Raw genomic sequence first — 12,264 nt, 5'->3', positions numbered from 1 at the left:
CTGGATCAAGATGTGGTATATATACACAAAGGAACACTACTCAGCAATCAACAAAGATAAACCCATGCCATTTGCAGCAACTTGGATGGAGCTGGAAGGGATTATGCTCAGTGAAATAAGTCAGAAGGGAAAAATAATAATAGGATGATATCACTTATAGAAGGAATATAGGGAAACTAAACAAAGGGCCAAAAAAAAAAAAAAAAAGACAAAATGTGTAGGCAACTACAGATCTGAGACTTAAAGCCAGGGGACAAGAAGGGAAAAAGACCAAAGGGAAGGGAAGAGCACAAGGGACCATGGTGCTGGTTCTCAGGTGGTATGGAGGTGGGATATTTGCCTGCGGACAGCTTCACAGCGCTGGGCTCAACCCGCTGCGCCACCGGGGAGGCCCAATAAATAAATCTTCACACACACACACACAAATACCGCACAAAAACAATGTAAAAAAAATTAATAAAAATGAAAATAAATTTAATGTTTACCCTATTTCTTCCTTCCCAGTCAGCCTACCGACAAGCTCCTGGGGGAGCAAAACCAATTCATCCCTAGTGGAGGAGCAGAGGTTTGTGTTGTGCCCAGAAATACCTTCTGTACCTGGCACACCCCCCCCCACCCCGCGCACACCCCCCCCCCACCCCTCCACACACCCCGCTCCCTGCTGTAAAGGGCAGAATCTCACCCTCGCAAAGAAAGAAACAAATTTACTTTCCCAGAGCATATCGCCTCGATTGTCTCAGAGTAGTTCGTGTCAACCCTAAAATCCAAATTCGGAGTCACAGTGACTCAGCGGAATCTGATTCAAAGGACCGCCGTCGTCGTCCGCACCCAGCTCTCGGGCCGCCCCTTTCCAGGGCAGCTGTTTACACTTTCGCCCGGCTGGGGGGGCACGGAGGGTGTGCCCGACCAGGTCTTGGAAAACTTCCCCCTTGTCACCTCGGTAGCTCCTGGGCAGGATCAGATGGACCCCCACCCAGACCCTTGAGGTACCTCTCACGCTTCCCCTTCTTGGCTGTGTGTCAAGTCTCCACCCCCCAGATTGCCCCTTTCTCCCTAAAACTACTGCACCGGGTGCTCCGCCCGTTGCCCCAAGACCCAGCAGCCGGCCCCGCCCTCTTGCCTGCCCAGCTCTAGTAGGCCGGCCTGGGCCGGGTGTATAAAGGAGCGGGCGCTCTGCGAGCAGCCCCCGTGACGCCTTCCACCGCAGCTCCAGGGTGCGGGAGAACCTTGACCAGCCAGGGCCGCCGGCAGCTAGCAGACCAGCCCAGCCCACGCGCGCCCGAAGAAGTCATGGCTGGTGAGTGCGCCGGCCACCGAGCCCGCAGTGTGTAGGGCTTGGCCCTGCTTTTTCTTCCTTGACTCCAAACTGGAAAGAACAAAGGCTTTAGGGTCCTGGGATGAGCCTGGACCAGGCTTAGTGAGAGAGGGCATTCCTGTTTCAATCCAGCCTCCACAGACCCTGGTGGGCGTTCTTGGGAAACTAACCTTGGAAGTAAAAATTACAAAACAGGTCTCACAACCAACCCTGAGGCCAAATCTGGCCCACCAGCGAACACTGCCTTTTGGCCTTACACTATTTAAAACGCTGGAATAAGTTGCTAACTTTATGAAGTGAATATAGGCAATTTCACTTTAAAATGTGGATTCCCAGTTTGGGGAGGAAAATTAGAGGATCTAGCAATTGAAGCGCTAGACCTGGGGAAGACACTCCCTTTAGTTTGACCAAACTCAGCAGCTGAGTCAAAGCTGAGCTGGGCAAAGCTGAGCTGGTAGTAGGTCCATTTCCAGTGAGCAGCTACCCTTCTGCTATCAGCTTGAGGGAACCTTAGAGCCACACTTAATCTGATGCATAGATCGCCTCCAATTTATCTTCTACTTTACCAGCTGCAACATCTGCAGGGCCAGGGCACTCAGTTTCCCAGGGAGCCTCACTCTGAAATTGCCAGACAGAAAATTTAGAAAGCCACTTCCGCAGTGCAACTCTACCTTTTTGTAATTTCCTTTCCTCTGGACCCAATCCTGCCTTCTGAAAACACTTACCTGTGCAGAATATCATCTTGCTAAAAGTAAGTTTAAAACACTTTGGAAGGAAAGGGATTGCTGTCAGTTGACAAACTATAGTTAGAATCTCAGAGAAAGGGGGCCTCCCCTGGTGGCACAGCAGTTGAGTGCTGGACCGCGAAGCTGCCCGCAGCCTCTGCAGTGCCAGTTCGATCCCCGGCCACCAGCGAGGGTCCCACATGGCATGCAGACCTCTCTTGCTGCACCTGCTGCTCCCCTCAGCGTATTTCATCAGTCTGCCTGTTCTGTTCCCCACTCTGGCTCTGGTGAATTCTTTCACCCTCCCACACTTCTGACTGTACCCAGTGCTTGTATAAATAAACAAACAAATAAATAAATAAATCTTAAAAAAAGAATCTCAGAGAAAGGGCTAAATTGGGGATTGGAAACCCACCCAGAGTTTCTGGGGCCCCAGAAAACTGTGCTTCTGACACCAGAATGAATGCTCTGTGAAGACAAGGATTTGCATCTTTTTTTTGGACATTGAACAGCACTGACTCTGCATAGTAGGTGCTCAAGAAACTGTGCCGGTGCCTGAGAGGATTGGTTAGTGAGACACTAGTCTTTCAGGGGCAGAAAGAAAAGTTGGGGGTGTGGAATGTGAGGCAGAAATAGGAGATAGGTCACTGGGGAAGGAGCAAGTGTTTCAGGTCAATAAGTGAGGTGAGCCCAGAGCATATTTCCAGGGACTGAGACTGGAAGGTGAACCAGGCAGAGGGAGAGACACATTAGCAAAGTGGGCTGGGCTGTGTGAGATATGGTTGCTTTCATTAGAGGGCAAACCGTGTGAGTGGCAGGCAGAAATGAATGTTTAACTAGAGATACTGATAATAACTCCATTTATCTTTCAAGGCTCAGCTCAAATGGCAGCTCCATCTGAAGGTCTGCAGTTAATAGTTTTCCTCTGTGGGACTTTGTCTCCAGCCTCTCCTTTCAGGCTAATGACACAGCTATTTGTTTATGGGTCTTGTCGCTTCTCTTTGGGTAAATTCTGAGAAAATCTAACCTGTCGTGTAGCTAGTTACGTGGCAGGAAGGGCCACTGAACCCACCAAGTTCAAAAAACCCACTCTGCCCATAAAAAATGACCTGGATATAGGAGGGGCTGGAGGATATGGTCATTATGTTGGGTTATTAGATCTCTGATAAAACAGGTACTACAGTAGGTCTTTTGTAAAAGTTAAGGGGCATGGGCCTCCCCGGTCGCGCAGCGGTTGAGCGCTGGGTTGCGAAGCTGCCCGCATCCTCTGCGGCGCCGGTTCGATCCCCGGCTGCTTCCCGGCCACCGGAGGAGGGTCCCGCATGGCACGCCAGACCTCTCCTGCCGCCCGCTGCTCCCCTCAGCAGCGTACTTCGGTCCTTCTGCCTGCTCTGCTCCCCGCTCTGGCTCTGGTGAATTCTCTCACCCTCCCGCGCTTCTCACTGTACCCAGTGCATGTATAAACAACAAACAAATAAAGAAAGAAAGAAAACATGCCTCTATTAAAAAAAAAAAAGTTAAGGGGCATAACTTGAACTTTTGAAAAGAGGGGGTGATCATTTCACATCATATCCAAATATTTAAATCATTATGTTGCATACCTGAAACGCAGTACAGCGCCACTAAAAAAAGAATGTGAGCCAAGAGAATCAAAAGTGACAAAGCAGTGCTCAGTAAACATTAATAGGCTGATACAGCATAAAGGACATGCATTTCAGAGCTTAATATACTCACGTTTCTCCCCGTGGCGTTACGTCCTTGAGTTGACAAGAAAGGGGGTTGGAGTTTGTTGAGGAGCCTCAGGAGTTCCTTTCCCTTTTCCAGTCCTTCCAAACAGATAAATCACTCCATAGCGTTCAATTTTTCAACACGTTTATATTCTACCAAATCTTGAGTTTTCAGACTCTAAAATGCCAGGATCAAGCTTGGAAATCCTCATTTGGGACTTGCAGGGGCCTGAACCTTCCACTTGGCTGCATTTAACCCAGTCTGCGTTGCTAAGGCCAGATGTAGTTAATTGTGATTAACCACAAGCAAGAGAACCAAACGCTTAAAGGGACCTTTCTAGTTATTTTTCTTTAATCAAAAAAGAAAGGTGCAGGTGCTTTTCCCCCTCCCCCCACAGTCACAATGGTTAAGGGTTATCCACTAGTAAGTAGGGACCCCAAGTATTAGGAGAAATTGTGGTGGTAAACTTTCTTTCTGTGGCATTCTTCCCTGCTCTCTGCACATTGCTGTATGGATATATCTCTTTCTCTGTATTTTAAAATTAGTCCAGCTTCACCACTTACTATGAACTTGGAGTAACTTGCTTAACTTTCCTGTGCCTTGGTTTTCTCATCCATAATACAGGCGAGGGTCCCACATGGTGTGCAGACCTCTCCTACCGCACCCGCTGCTCCCCTCAGCAGTGTTTCATCAGCCTGTTCTGCTCCCAGCTCTGGCTCTGGTGAATTCTCTCACCCTCCCACGCTTCCGACTGTACCCAATGCTTGTAGAAATAAATAAATAAATAAATAAATAAAGCTTGCTTGTTCTAACAATGTTATTCATACAGAAGAGCTCCAAGAAAGAGTTCATTTCTCCCCACTGCCTCTACACCCTGGCCTCTACACCTCTTACTTAATCTAAGAAAATTATTAATAGTCTCATGTGATCATTCCATATTTTTTTCTTTATAGCAGTATATGCAAATCTCCTTGCAGGTATTTTTTTTGGTAAAAGAATCCATTTTATAATGTATAATGTATAATCCATTTGATAAAAATGGATTCACTTTTTTTTGAAAGATTTATTTATTTGTGCGTACAAGAGCTGGGGTGTGGGGGGGTGAGAGGATTCACCAGAGACAGAGTGGGGAACAGAACAGGCAGATTGACTGAAGTACACTGCTGAGGGGAGCTGGAAGCAAGGCAGGAGAGGTCTGCTGCACCATGTGAGTTAGATCCCTGGCCAGCCAGGGATCAGACTTGCTGCAATGGCTGCATATAGCTTCATAGTGCTGAGAATTAACTCCTTGCGCCATCAGGGAGGCCCTCATTTTATCTTTAACAATAGGTCATGAATATTTCTCTGGGTGAATACATACAATTAACTCATTCTTGTTAAGAGTATAATATTTTTTAGTGTGTATGTACTATCATTTATTCAAACGTTCTCCATAAGTAAACAATTGGGCTGTATCTAATTTTTTCCAATTAAAAAATAGTTGAGTACACATCCTCCATCATTTATCCCAATGTCCTGATGTTTTCAGTCTGTAGAACAGGGCACCAGGAGGACTTGCTGCAGGGAGATGAGGCCCAAGTGCAGGTCTAGAGTCTTTGGCCTGCATGTAGGACCTGGGGTTCAAGTCCCCAACAGAGCCATCAGTTCCCACTCTGTGCCTGGGGACACACCCATGCGGTTTCCAAAGGCTTCTTCCCTGCCCTATTTGCTTTTGCTGTCTGTGGTGGCTCTTCCTGCCTCCCATACCACTCTCTAACTCCTTTGTTGCTTTCTTTCTACTCTGTTCCTTGCTTCTGAGAGTTGGCTTCAAGGGCTTCCAAGCCTTCAGTTTGCTCTTCTCTCCATTTATGATGCTTTGAAGCTCTGATTGCAATCCACCCACTTGTGAAATAGCTGCAAAACTACCGGTCACTCCATTATCAGCCTGGGGACCCCTAGCGGCTCGCCCTGCGCCTGGGTCCTGCGGCGCGGCTGTCCAGGATAGCGAAGCGCTCCAGTGTCTCCGGATGCAGGCAGTCTCACTGCACTGCGGGCGCCGGCCCCTCATTCCCCAGCTCCGACTGCCGGTGACACTGCGCGGGGGCACTGATGGGGCTCGCTCAGACCCCGTGGGCGGTTCAAAGGTACGGACACCTTCACCAGCGCCAGAGCTACCCGGGCGGTGGCTGCTGAGGCGGTGACTGCGATCCGATCGATCCCATCCGTGGCAAGAGGGAGGAGGGAATTCTTCCATTTTAATAGCCCTGAGCGGTGCTTGTCTTTGTTCTGGCAATCTGATGGGGAAATGATGATATCTCATTTTAGTATATGTGCTGCCGAAGCGAGCACATCTCATTTTAATTTGCTTTTCCTGACTGGTCAGGCAGTGAACCTGTAACAGGGTGGTCTTCTCATTTGTCATTCACATTTCCTCCTACCCGTGAATAGTGTGTTCAGATCCTTGACTTATTTTTGCTATTGCATTGTCTGTCTTAGTTTCTGTTTGTTTGTAGACATTCTTTGGGATTTTAACTCTTTGTGTTAAGAGTATGGATATCTTCTAGTTGATTGTCTTTTGATTTTGTTAATGGCGTGTTGGGTGAACACATTCTCATTTTTTTATTTAAAGATTTGTTTATTTATGCATACAAGAACTGGGGTACAGGCCAGAGGTGTGTGTGTGGGGGGGCGAAAGGATTCACCAGAGACAGAGTGGGGAGCAGAACAGGCAGATCTACTGAAATAAACTGCTGAGGGGAGCAGTGGGCCAGACAGGAGAGGTCTGCTGCGCCATGTGGGTAGCTCCCTGGCCGGCCGGGGATCGAACTGGTGCTTCAGAGGCTGCAGACAGCTTCATAGTGCTGTGTTTAACCCCTTGCGCCACCAGGGAGGCCCAGAGAAAAAATATTTTTTTAAGGTGAGAATATATTGCAGTTGATAGACTGATAAGGCAATGTCTAACATAGCTGCTGAAGCTTTGCAGGTTGGTACCTCATTTTCTCCTTATGCCTTGTGTGTGTCTAAATAGCCAGGAAAGCTCTGATTGTGCTGGCTCACTCAGAAAAAACATCCTTCAACTATGCCATGAAGGAGGCTGCTGTACAAGCTCTGAAGAAGAAAGGATGGGATGTGCTTGAGTCAGACCTCTATGCCATGAACTTCAATCCTCTCATCACCAGAGAGGATATCAAAGGTAGGAGCAGCTCCTGCTTTAATGAGGTTTTGTGAAACTTCTTGCCTGTGGGTGGTTTTCTAGCCCAGCCTTGGCCATTCTGGCCTCAGTCTCTCATTTTTCCTCTCTGCAGGTAAACTCAAAGACGCTGGGAACTTTCAGTATGCTGCGGAGTCTGCTCTAGCTTATAAGGAAGATCGTCTGAGCCCAGATATTGTGGCTGAACAAAAGAAACTAGAAGCTGCGGACCTGGTGATTTTTCAGGTGTGTTAGGACCTCAGAAGGGGTGTGGGTCCATTTGAGTTCTTATTGCCCTAGACTTGTCCCCTAATTAGCTATGAGATCTGTAGAGAGTCACTAACCCCACTTGACTGCATTCTTTCTCAAGACGGGTGATTGTCTGAAGAGCAGCGTTGCTGATTATCAGACAGGGTGGATCTGGCTGTATTACTCCTTGAAAATACGAATGTGATGGCAAAGATGACATATGAACCATGAGATTTTTCCCTAGTGTGTTTAATTTTTTCTCCACTTAGTGATTCCTTGTGGTAGTTCTCAAAGTTGGCAGTTCTCCCTTCTATAAGCATCCTGAAGAGTCTGTGGAGTGAGGCACAAGATTGACTTCTCTGCTGAAGATGCAGCCAAAGCAGCCCTGCCCTGTTTAATGTGTTGAGCAGCAAACCACGGCCTTTCTTTTCCCCTCCGGGAAGCTGCCTCAGCATTTAGCAGTCAGTATTGGAACTCTATATGTTTCCCGTCAGTCATCTTTCCTGGAAATGCCAGGCTCTGCTTCTACCAGTTCCAGCCAGTTTTTTCATACTGAACATGGAATGTGTACGAGACTGGAAATGACACAAGAAGGGTGAAACCAGTTATTCAATCAGCTGCAAAAAATCCAGCCTTTGAAGTTTATTCTGCCCCAGCCTGTGGCTATGAATCAAAGCCGATTACCTCTAGCCAGGTCCCCCAAGGATGCATTCTTGGTCCACGTTTCTACTGCCATCTTATCCTCATGCAGCCAAGGCAGCAATGGTAATAACCTTTAGTTCTGCATCTCAGAATCACCATAGTTTAGGCTTGGAAAGGACCTTGGTGATCTTTAAATTTAGCTTCTATCTGATGCATACCTTGTTTTATATCAGTACAACTGTGGAGGTTGTGCACTGCAAAATAGCAATGCATTGAAGGGCAATGTAAACACTGCAGATTTGCATATTTATGCCAACAGTTTTTCAGCAGATGGCAGGGAAAGTTATTCCAACATCATCAGTGTTCTTCAATAGTCTTTAAACATAGAAATCAAGGGTCCTGAGGAAGCAGCACCTTAATTCTTACCAAGCTGCCATACGGGCTCGCTCCTGCTCAGTTTTCTCACATCTCCAAGAACAACTTGAGGGAGAGTAAACTTTAATACCCTGCAAGCCAATTAAGTCTATTTTCAGCTCTGACTGGAGAGCGTGCACACTCAGAATCTGCAAATATGGCCCCTTATAATTGCAGAGTCACAAGTATGAGAATGTAAGAAACTAGGAGAGATTATTCAAATTCTTTTTTTCACAGGTGAGGCAAATGGATGTAGAGCAGATCCCTAGGGGGCTTATGTGGCAAAAAAAACTGAGTTGTTGGCAGAATCAGGGTGAGCACACAGATCTCCCTAACAGTTCTGTGTTGTTGTTGTTGTTGTTTTTTAAGATTTATTTATGCATATAAGAAATGGGGTGCAGGCCAGAGGTGTGGGGGTGAGAGGATTCATCAGAGACAGAGTGGGGAGAAGAACAGGTGAATTGACTGAAATACACTGCTGAGGGGAGCAGCAGGCGAGACAGGAGAGATTTGCTACACCATGTGGGTTAGCTCCCTGCCCGGGGATTGAATTCATGCTACAGTGGCTGGTGATACCTTAAGAGCTCTGACTTTAACATTTGTGCCATCAAGGAGGCCCAGTTCTGTGTTCTTTTCATTCTAAAACCTCACCTCCTTAGCCCCTTTGCTTTAGGTCAAAAACCCTCTACATACTGGAGAAAGCTACAGCGTCCCATAAATTCCTTCTGGGCCCTAGTTGTTCCCTCTGTGCAGTGTTCCAGTTGTCAGTGTCTTTATAACAGGAGTCAAGGATGAGAAGAAATACTGGTACTCCACTTTCATCAGGGCAAAAGGTGCTAAGCAAGACTGGCTCACAGAATTCCGCATTAAACCTTAGTCCTGCGAATCATTTGTGTGGGTCTCTTGATTTTAAATGATAGGATTTTACACTCAGAGCACAAGGTACATGTTTTATAGTTTCAGTACCACACTCACTACAAAGCAAGCCCTTGGGAAAATACTGATTTCAGCATCACGTTGAAGCAAACTTTGTGACCCCGGCTGTGAGTCCTTGCTGCCTAGTGTGATTTCACAGAAACAAATCTTATTTGCACATGGCTTTATTTTGGCCCATCCAGTATCTGTATCTTTAGGCAGAAACAGAGAGTGACCAGGACAGTAACTTGAATTTCTCTAATGTGCTAAGTCCTCCAGAAGGAACTACCAGGGCCTGAAGAAAAATTGGCTCACAGAGACATCGTGGGCAGCAGCAAAGCATCCTAAGTCTTCTGAATTGGGGTGTCCCTGACCTGATCCCCTTGCTTTCTGTCCTGCAGTTCCCACTACAGTGGTTTGGAGTCCCTGCCATCATGAAGGGCTGGTTCGAGCGAGTTCTCGTCTCAGGGTTCGCTTACACGTATGCTGCCATGTATGACCAAGGACCTTTTCGGGTAGGTGGATATTTCTGCTTTTTCTAACAGGTAAATTTTGTTCTGAGGCAGAGTTTGAGCCCAGTTAGACAATAAGGTCAGGCTCTAGATGCCTTGGGGAAAGAAACATAATAAAGTCTTTATAGATGAAATGATATGTTTGGGACTTGCTTTAAAAAATACTTCAGGGTGGGGCCTCCCTGGCGGCGCAAGGGGTTAAGATGCAACCGCAGCCACTGCAGCACAAGTTTGATCCCCAGCCAGGGAGCTACCCACATGGTGCAGTAGACCTCTTCTGACTTGCCCCCACTGCTCCCCTCAGCAATGTGTTTCAGTCAGTCTGCCTGTTCTGTTCCCCACTCTGTCTCTGGTGAATCTTCACACCACCATCCCCATGCCTCTGGCCTGAACCCCAGTTCTTGTGTGCATAAATAAATAACTTAAAAAAAATACTTCAAGGTAGGGGGAAGGGGCCACAGGATTAGGTAAAACTAAAAATGACAAGTAGTAAGAGTTGGAGCTGGGTGGTGGATGCAGCATAGTACTGCTTTCTCTGCTTTCGGTATGTTTGAAATTTTCCATCATAAAAATGTACAAAGAGGTTCTGGCTTCATTTTCCCAGAGACCCACATACTGTATAACAATCATTGAGACTTTCTGGATCACGTGGTTAGCACCGAGGGTAGACAGATAAAAACAACAAATAACTCAGCATAGATACCTGGAGTTATTCACACTTACTATGCATTATATGACCGCTTGCTCCTGATTTGTCACACCCAAAGTATGGGATCCTGGGCTTGCCCCTGGCTTCCTGTCTGTGTCTGCCATCCAGGCCAGCATTTCTGCAGTCATACTGCGTGGCTCAGAGGCACCAAGGTGTGAAGTAGCATAAACAGCAACTAAGGTGGACTTGTGTGTTTTTTTCTCTGGGGCAGTTTCATTAGCTTCCTGTCACCAAGGAGATGCGGATGGTAATGACTTTTCTCTTACAGAATAAGAAGGCAGTGCTTTCCATCACCACTGGTGGCAGTGGCTCCATGTACTCTCTGGAGGGAGTCCACGGGGACATGAATATCATCCTCTGGCCAATTCAGGTACCTACTTTTCAGTGAACCTTCTGGGGGATTCATTAATTGAGCTTTCTCTGGGGTCCAAAGCCTCAACACAGCAGTTGAAAACAGGTCTGATGTGTGAAGGTGAAAGCAGAGTAATGATGCAGAACTACAGGAAGCTTCCTTTTAGGAGTCATCTATCTTCACAGACCTGTGTGCTTGTAGTAAAAATCATGTGTGCATAAGCTCCAACACCATTCTCTCGTATCCAAAGGCAAGGGCACACGACCCTACTGTGTATAGACAGGTGTTCCGATCCTCTCCATAGGACTGATGTCTCTCTTCAATCTTCCCGTCCTTCTCCACATGATTCCTACAATCTCTCAGACTACTACCAGGAAAATTTAAGAAATGATTTTAGTCCAGTAAATAAAACTGAAGTCTGAAGCAGTTCTGGTGGCCACTGGACTCTCAAGATAGGGTTGGAGAAAGTAGCAGATGCAGTGGCCACCTATGTAATATTGGAGACTACTGAAGAATAAAGACTCATCTAGTTCTATAGAGAGGCAGAGAAATGCACATCTGCATGCTTTGGCAAGAGTCCCCAGCCAAGAAGCAAAACCTCTCCCTTATGTAATAGAACTTCTAGTACTTTTGGCAGAGGCTCCTAGGCTGGCACAGTTTCAAGGCTTTATTCATTTAAAGAAGAACACAGCTGAATAGGCTAAAATAGGTAACAGGTAGGCAGAGAGCGCAGAAGGTGAAAGAATGTGGCTATGAACCTATTCTCCTGGGTGCCTCTCATTTCCACATTTGGGTGTTTTTTGGGAAGCCCAGATTAACTGTTGGTATGTGGTACAAGCTGTGCCTCACTGCTGTGCTTTGTATATCCTCAGAGTGGCATTCTCCATTTCTGTGGCTTCCAAGTCTTAGAACCTCAACTGACATACAGCATTGGGCACGTACCAGCGGATGCCCGAACTCAGATCCTGGAAGGATGGAAGAAACGCCTAGAGAATATTTGGAATGAGCCCTCACTATACTTTGCTCCAAGTAACTTCTTTGACCTCAACTTCCAGGCAGGATTCTTAATGAAAAAAGAAGTAAAGGAAGAGCAGAAAAGCAAGAAATCTGGCCTCTCTGTGGGTCATCACTTGGGCAAATCCATTCCAACTGACAACCAGATCAAAGCCATAAAATAAGATTCATAGAACTTGATTTCCTAGAAAAACGTAGCCAAAGCTTAGCATCTTTCTTAGACGTCTTTGATGTTCCTTCAGAATTCTTTAAGGTCCTCTACATAATTTAATTTCTTTTGAGATAAATTTTTAGGGATAAGTCTGACTAGACACAGGCCTCCCTGGTGGCGCAGTGGGTTAAGACGCAACCTATGATGCTGTCCACAGCCTCTGCAGCACAAGTTCTAGTCTCCGGCCAGCCAGGGAGCAACCCACATGGCACAGCAGACTGCTCCTGACTCCCCTGCTTCTCCCCTCAGCAGTGTACTTCAGTCAATCTGCCTGTTCTGTTCCCCACTCTGTCTCTGGTGAATCCTTTC

The 12,264-nt window shown here is 46.8% G+C and overlaps 1 protein-coding gene across 1 annotated transcript; it reads left to right on the top strand.

Annotated features, from left to right (window-relative positions):
• Positions 1-6,780: 6,780 nt before the first annotated feature.
• NQO1 (NAD(P)H quinone dehydrogenase 1) lies at positions 6,781-11,908 on the top strand (the record flags this gene model as incomplete). The annotated part of the gene is made up of 5 exons (XM_084256643.1): positions 6,781-6,940; positions 7,053-7,183; positions 9,559-9,672; positions 10,647-10,748; positions 11,603-11,908. The coding sequence occupies exons 1-5, from the start codon at positions 6,832-6,834 to the stop codon at positions 11,906-11,908; spliced, it is 762 nt and encodes a 253-aa protein (XP_084112769.1). The 5' UTR covers positions 6,781-6,831.
• Positions 11,909-12,264: the final 356 nt, after the last annotated feature.

The sequence above is a fragment of the Talpa europaea genome (genome assembly GCF_964194135.1).
Source record: "Talpa europaea genome assembly, chromosome: 16".
Lineage (NCBI taxonomy): Eukaryota > Metazoa > Chordata > Mammalia > Eulipotyphla > Talpidae > Talpa > Talpa europaea.
The sequence above is the reverse complement of the archived record's forward strand: the minus strand, read 5'-3'. Positions and strand labels throughout refer to the sequence as shown.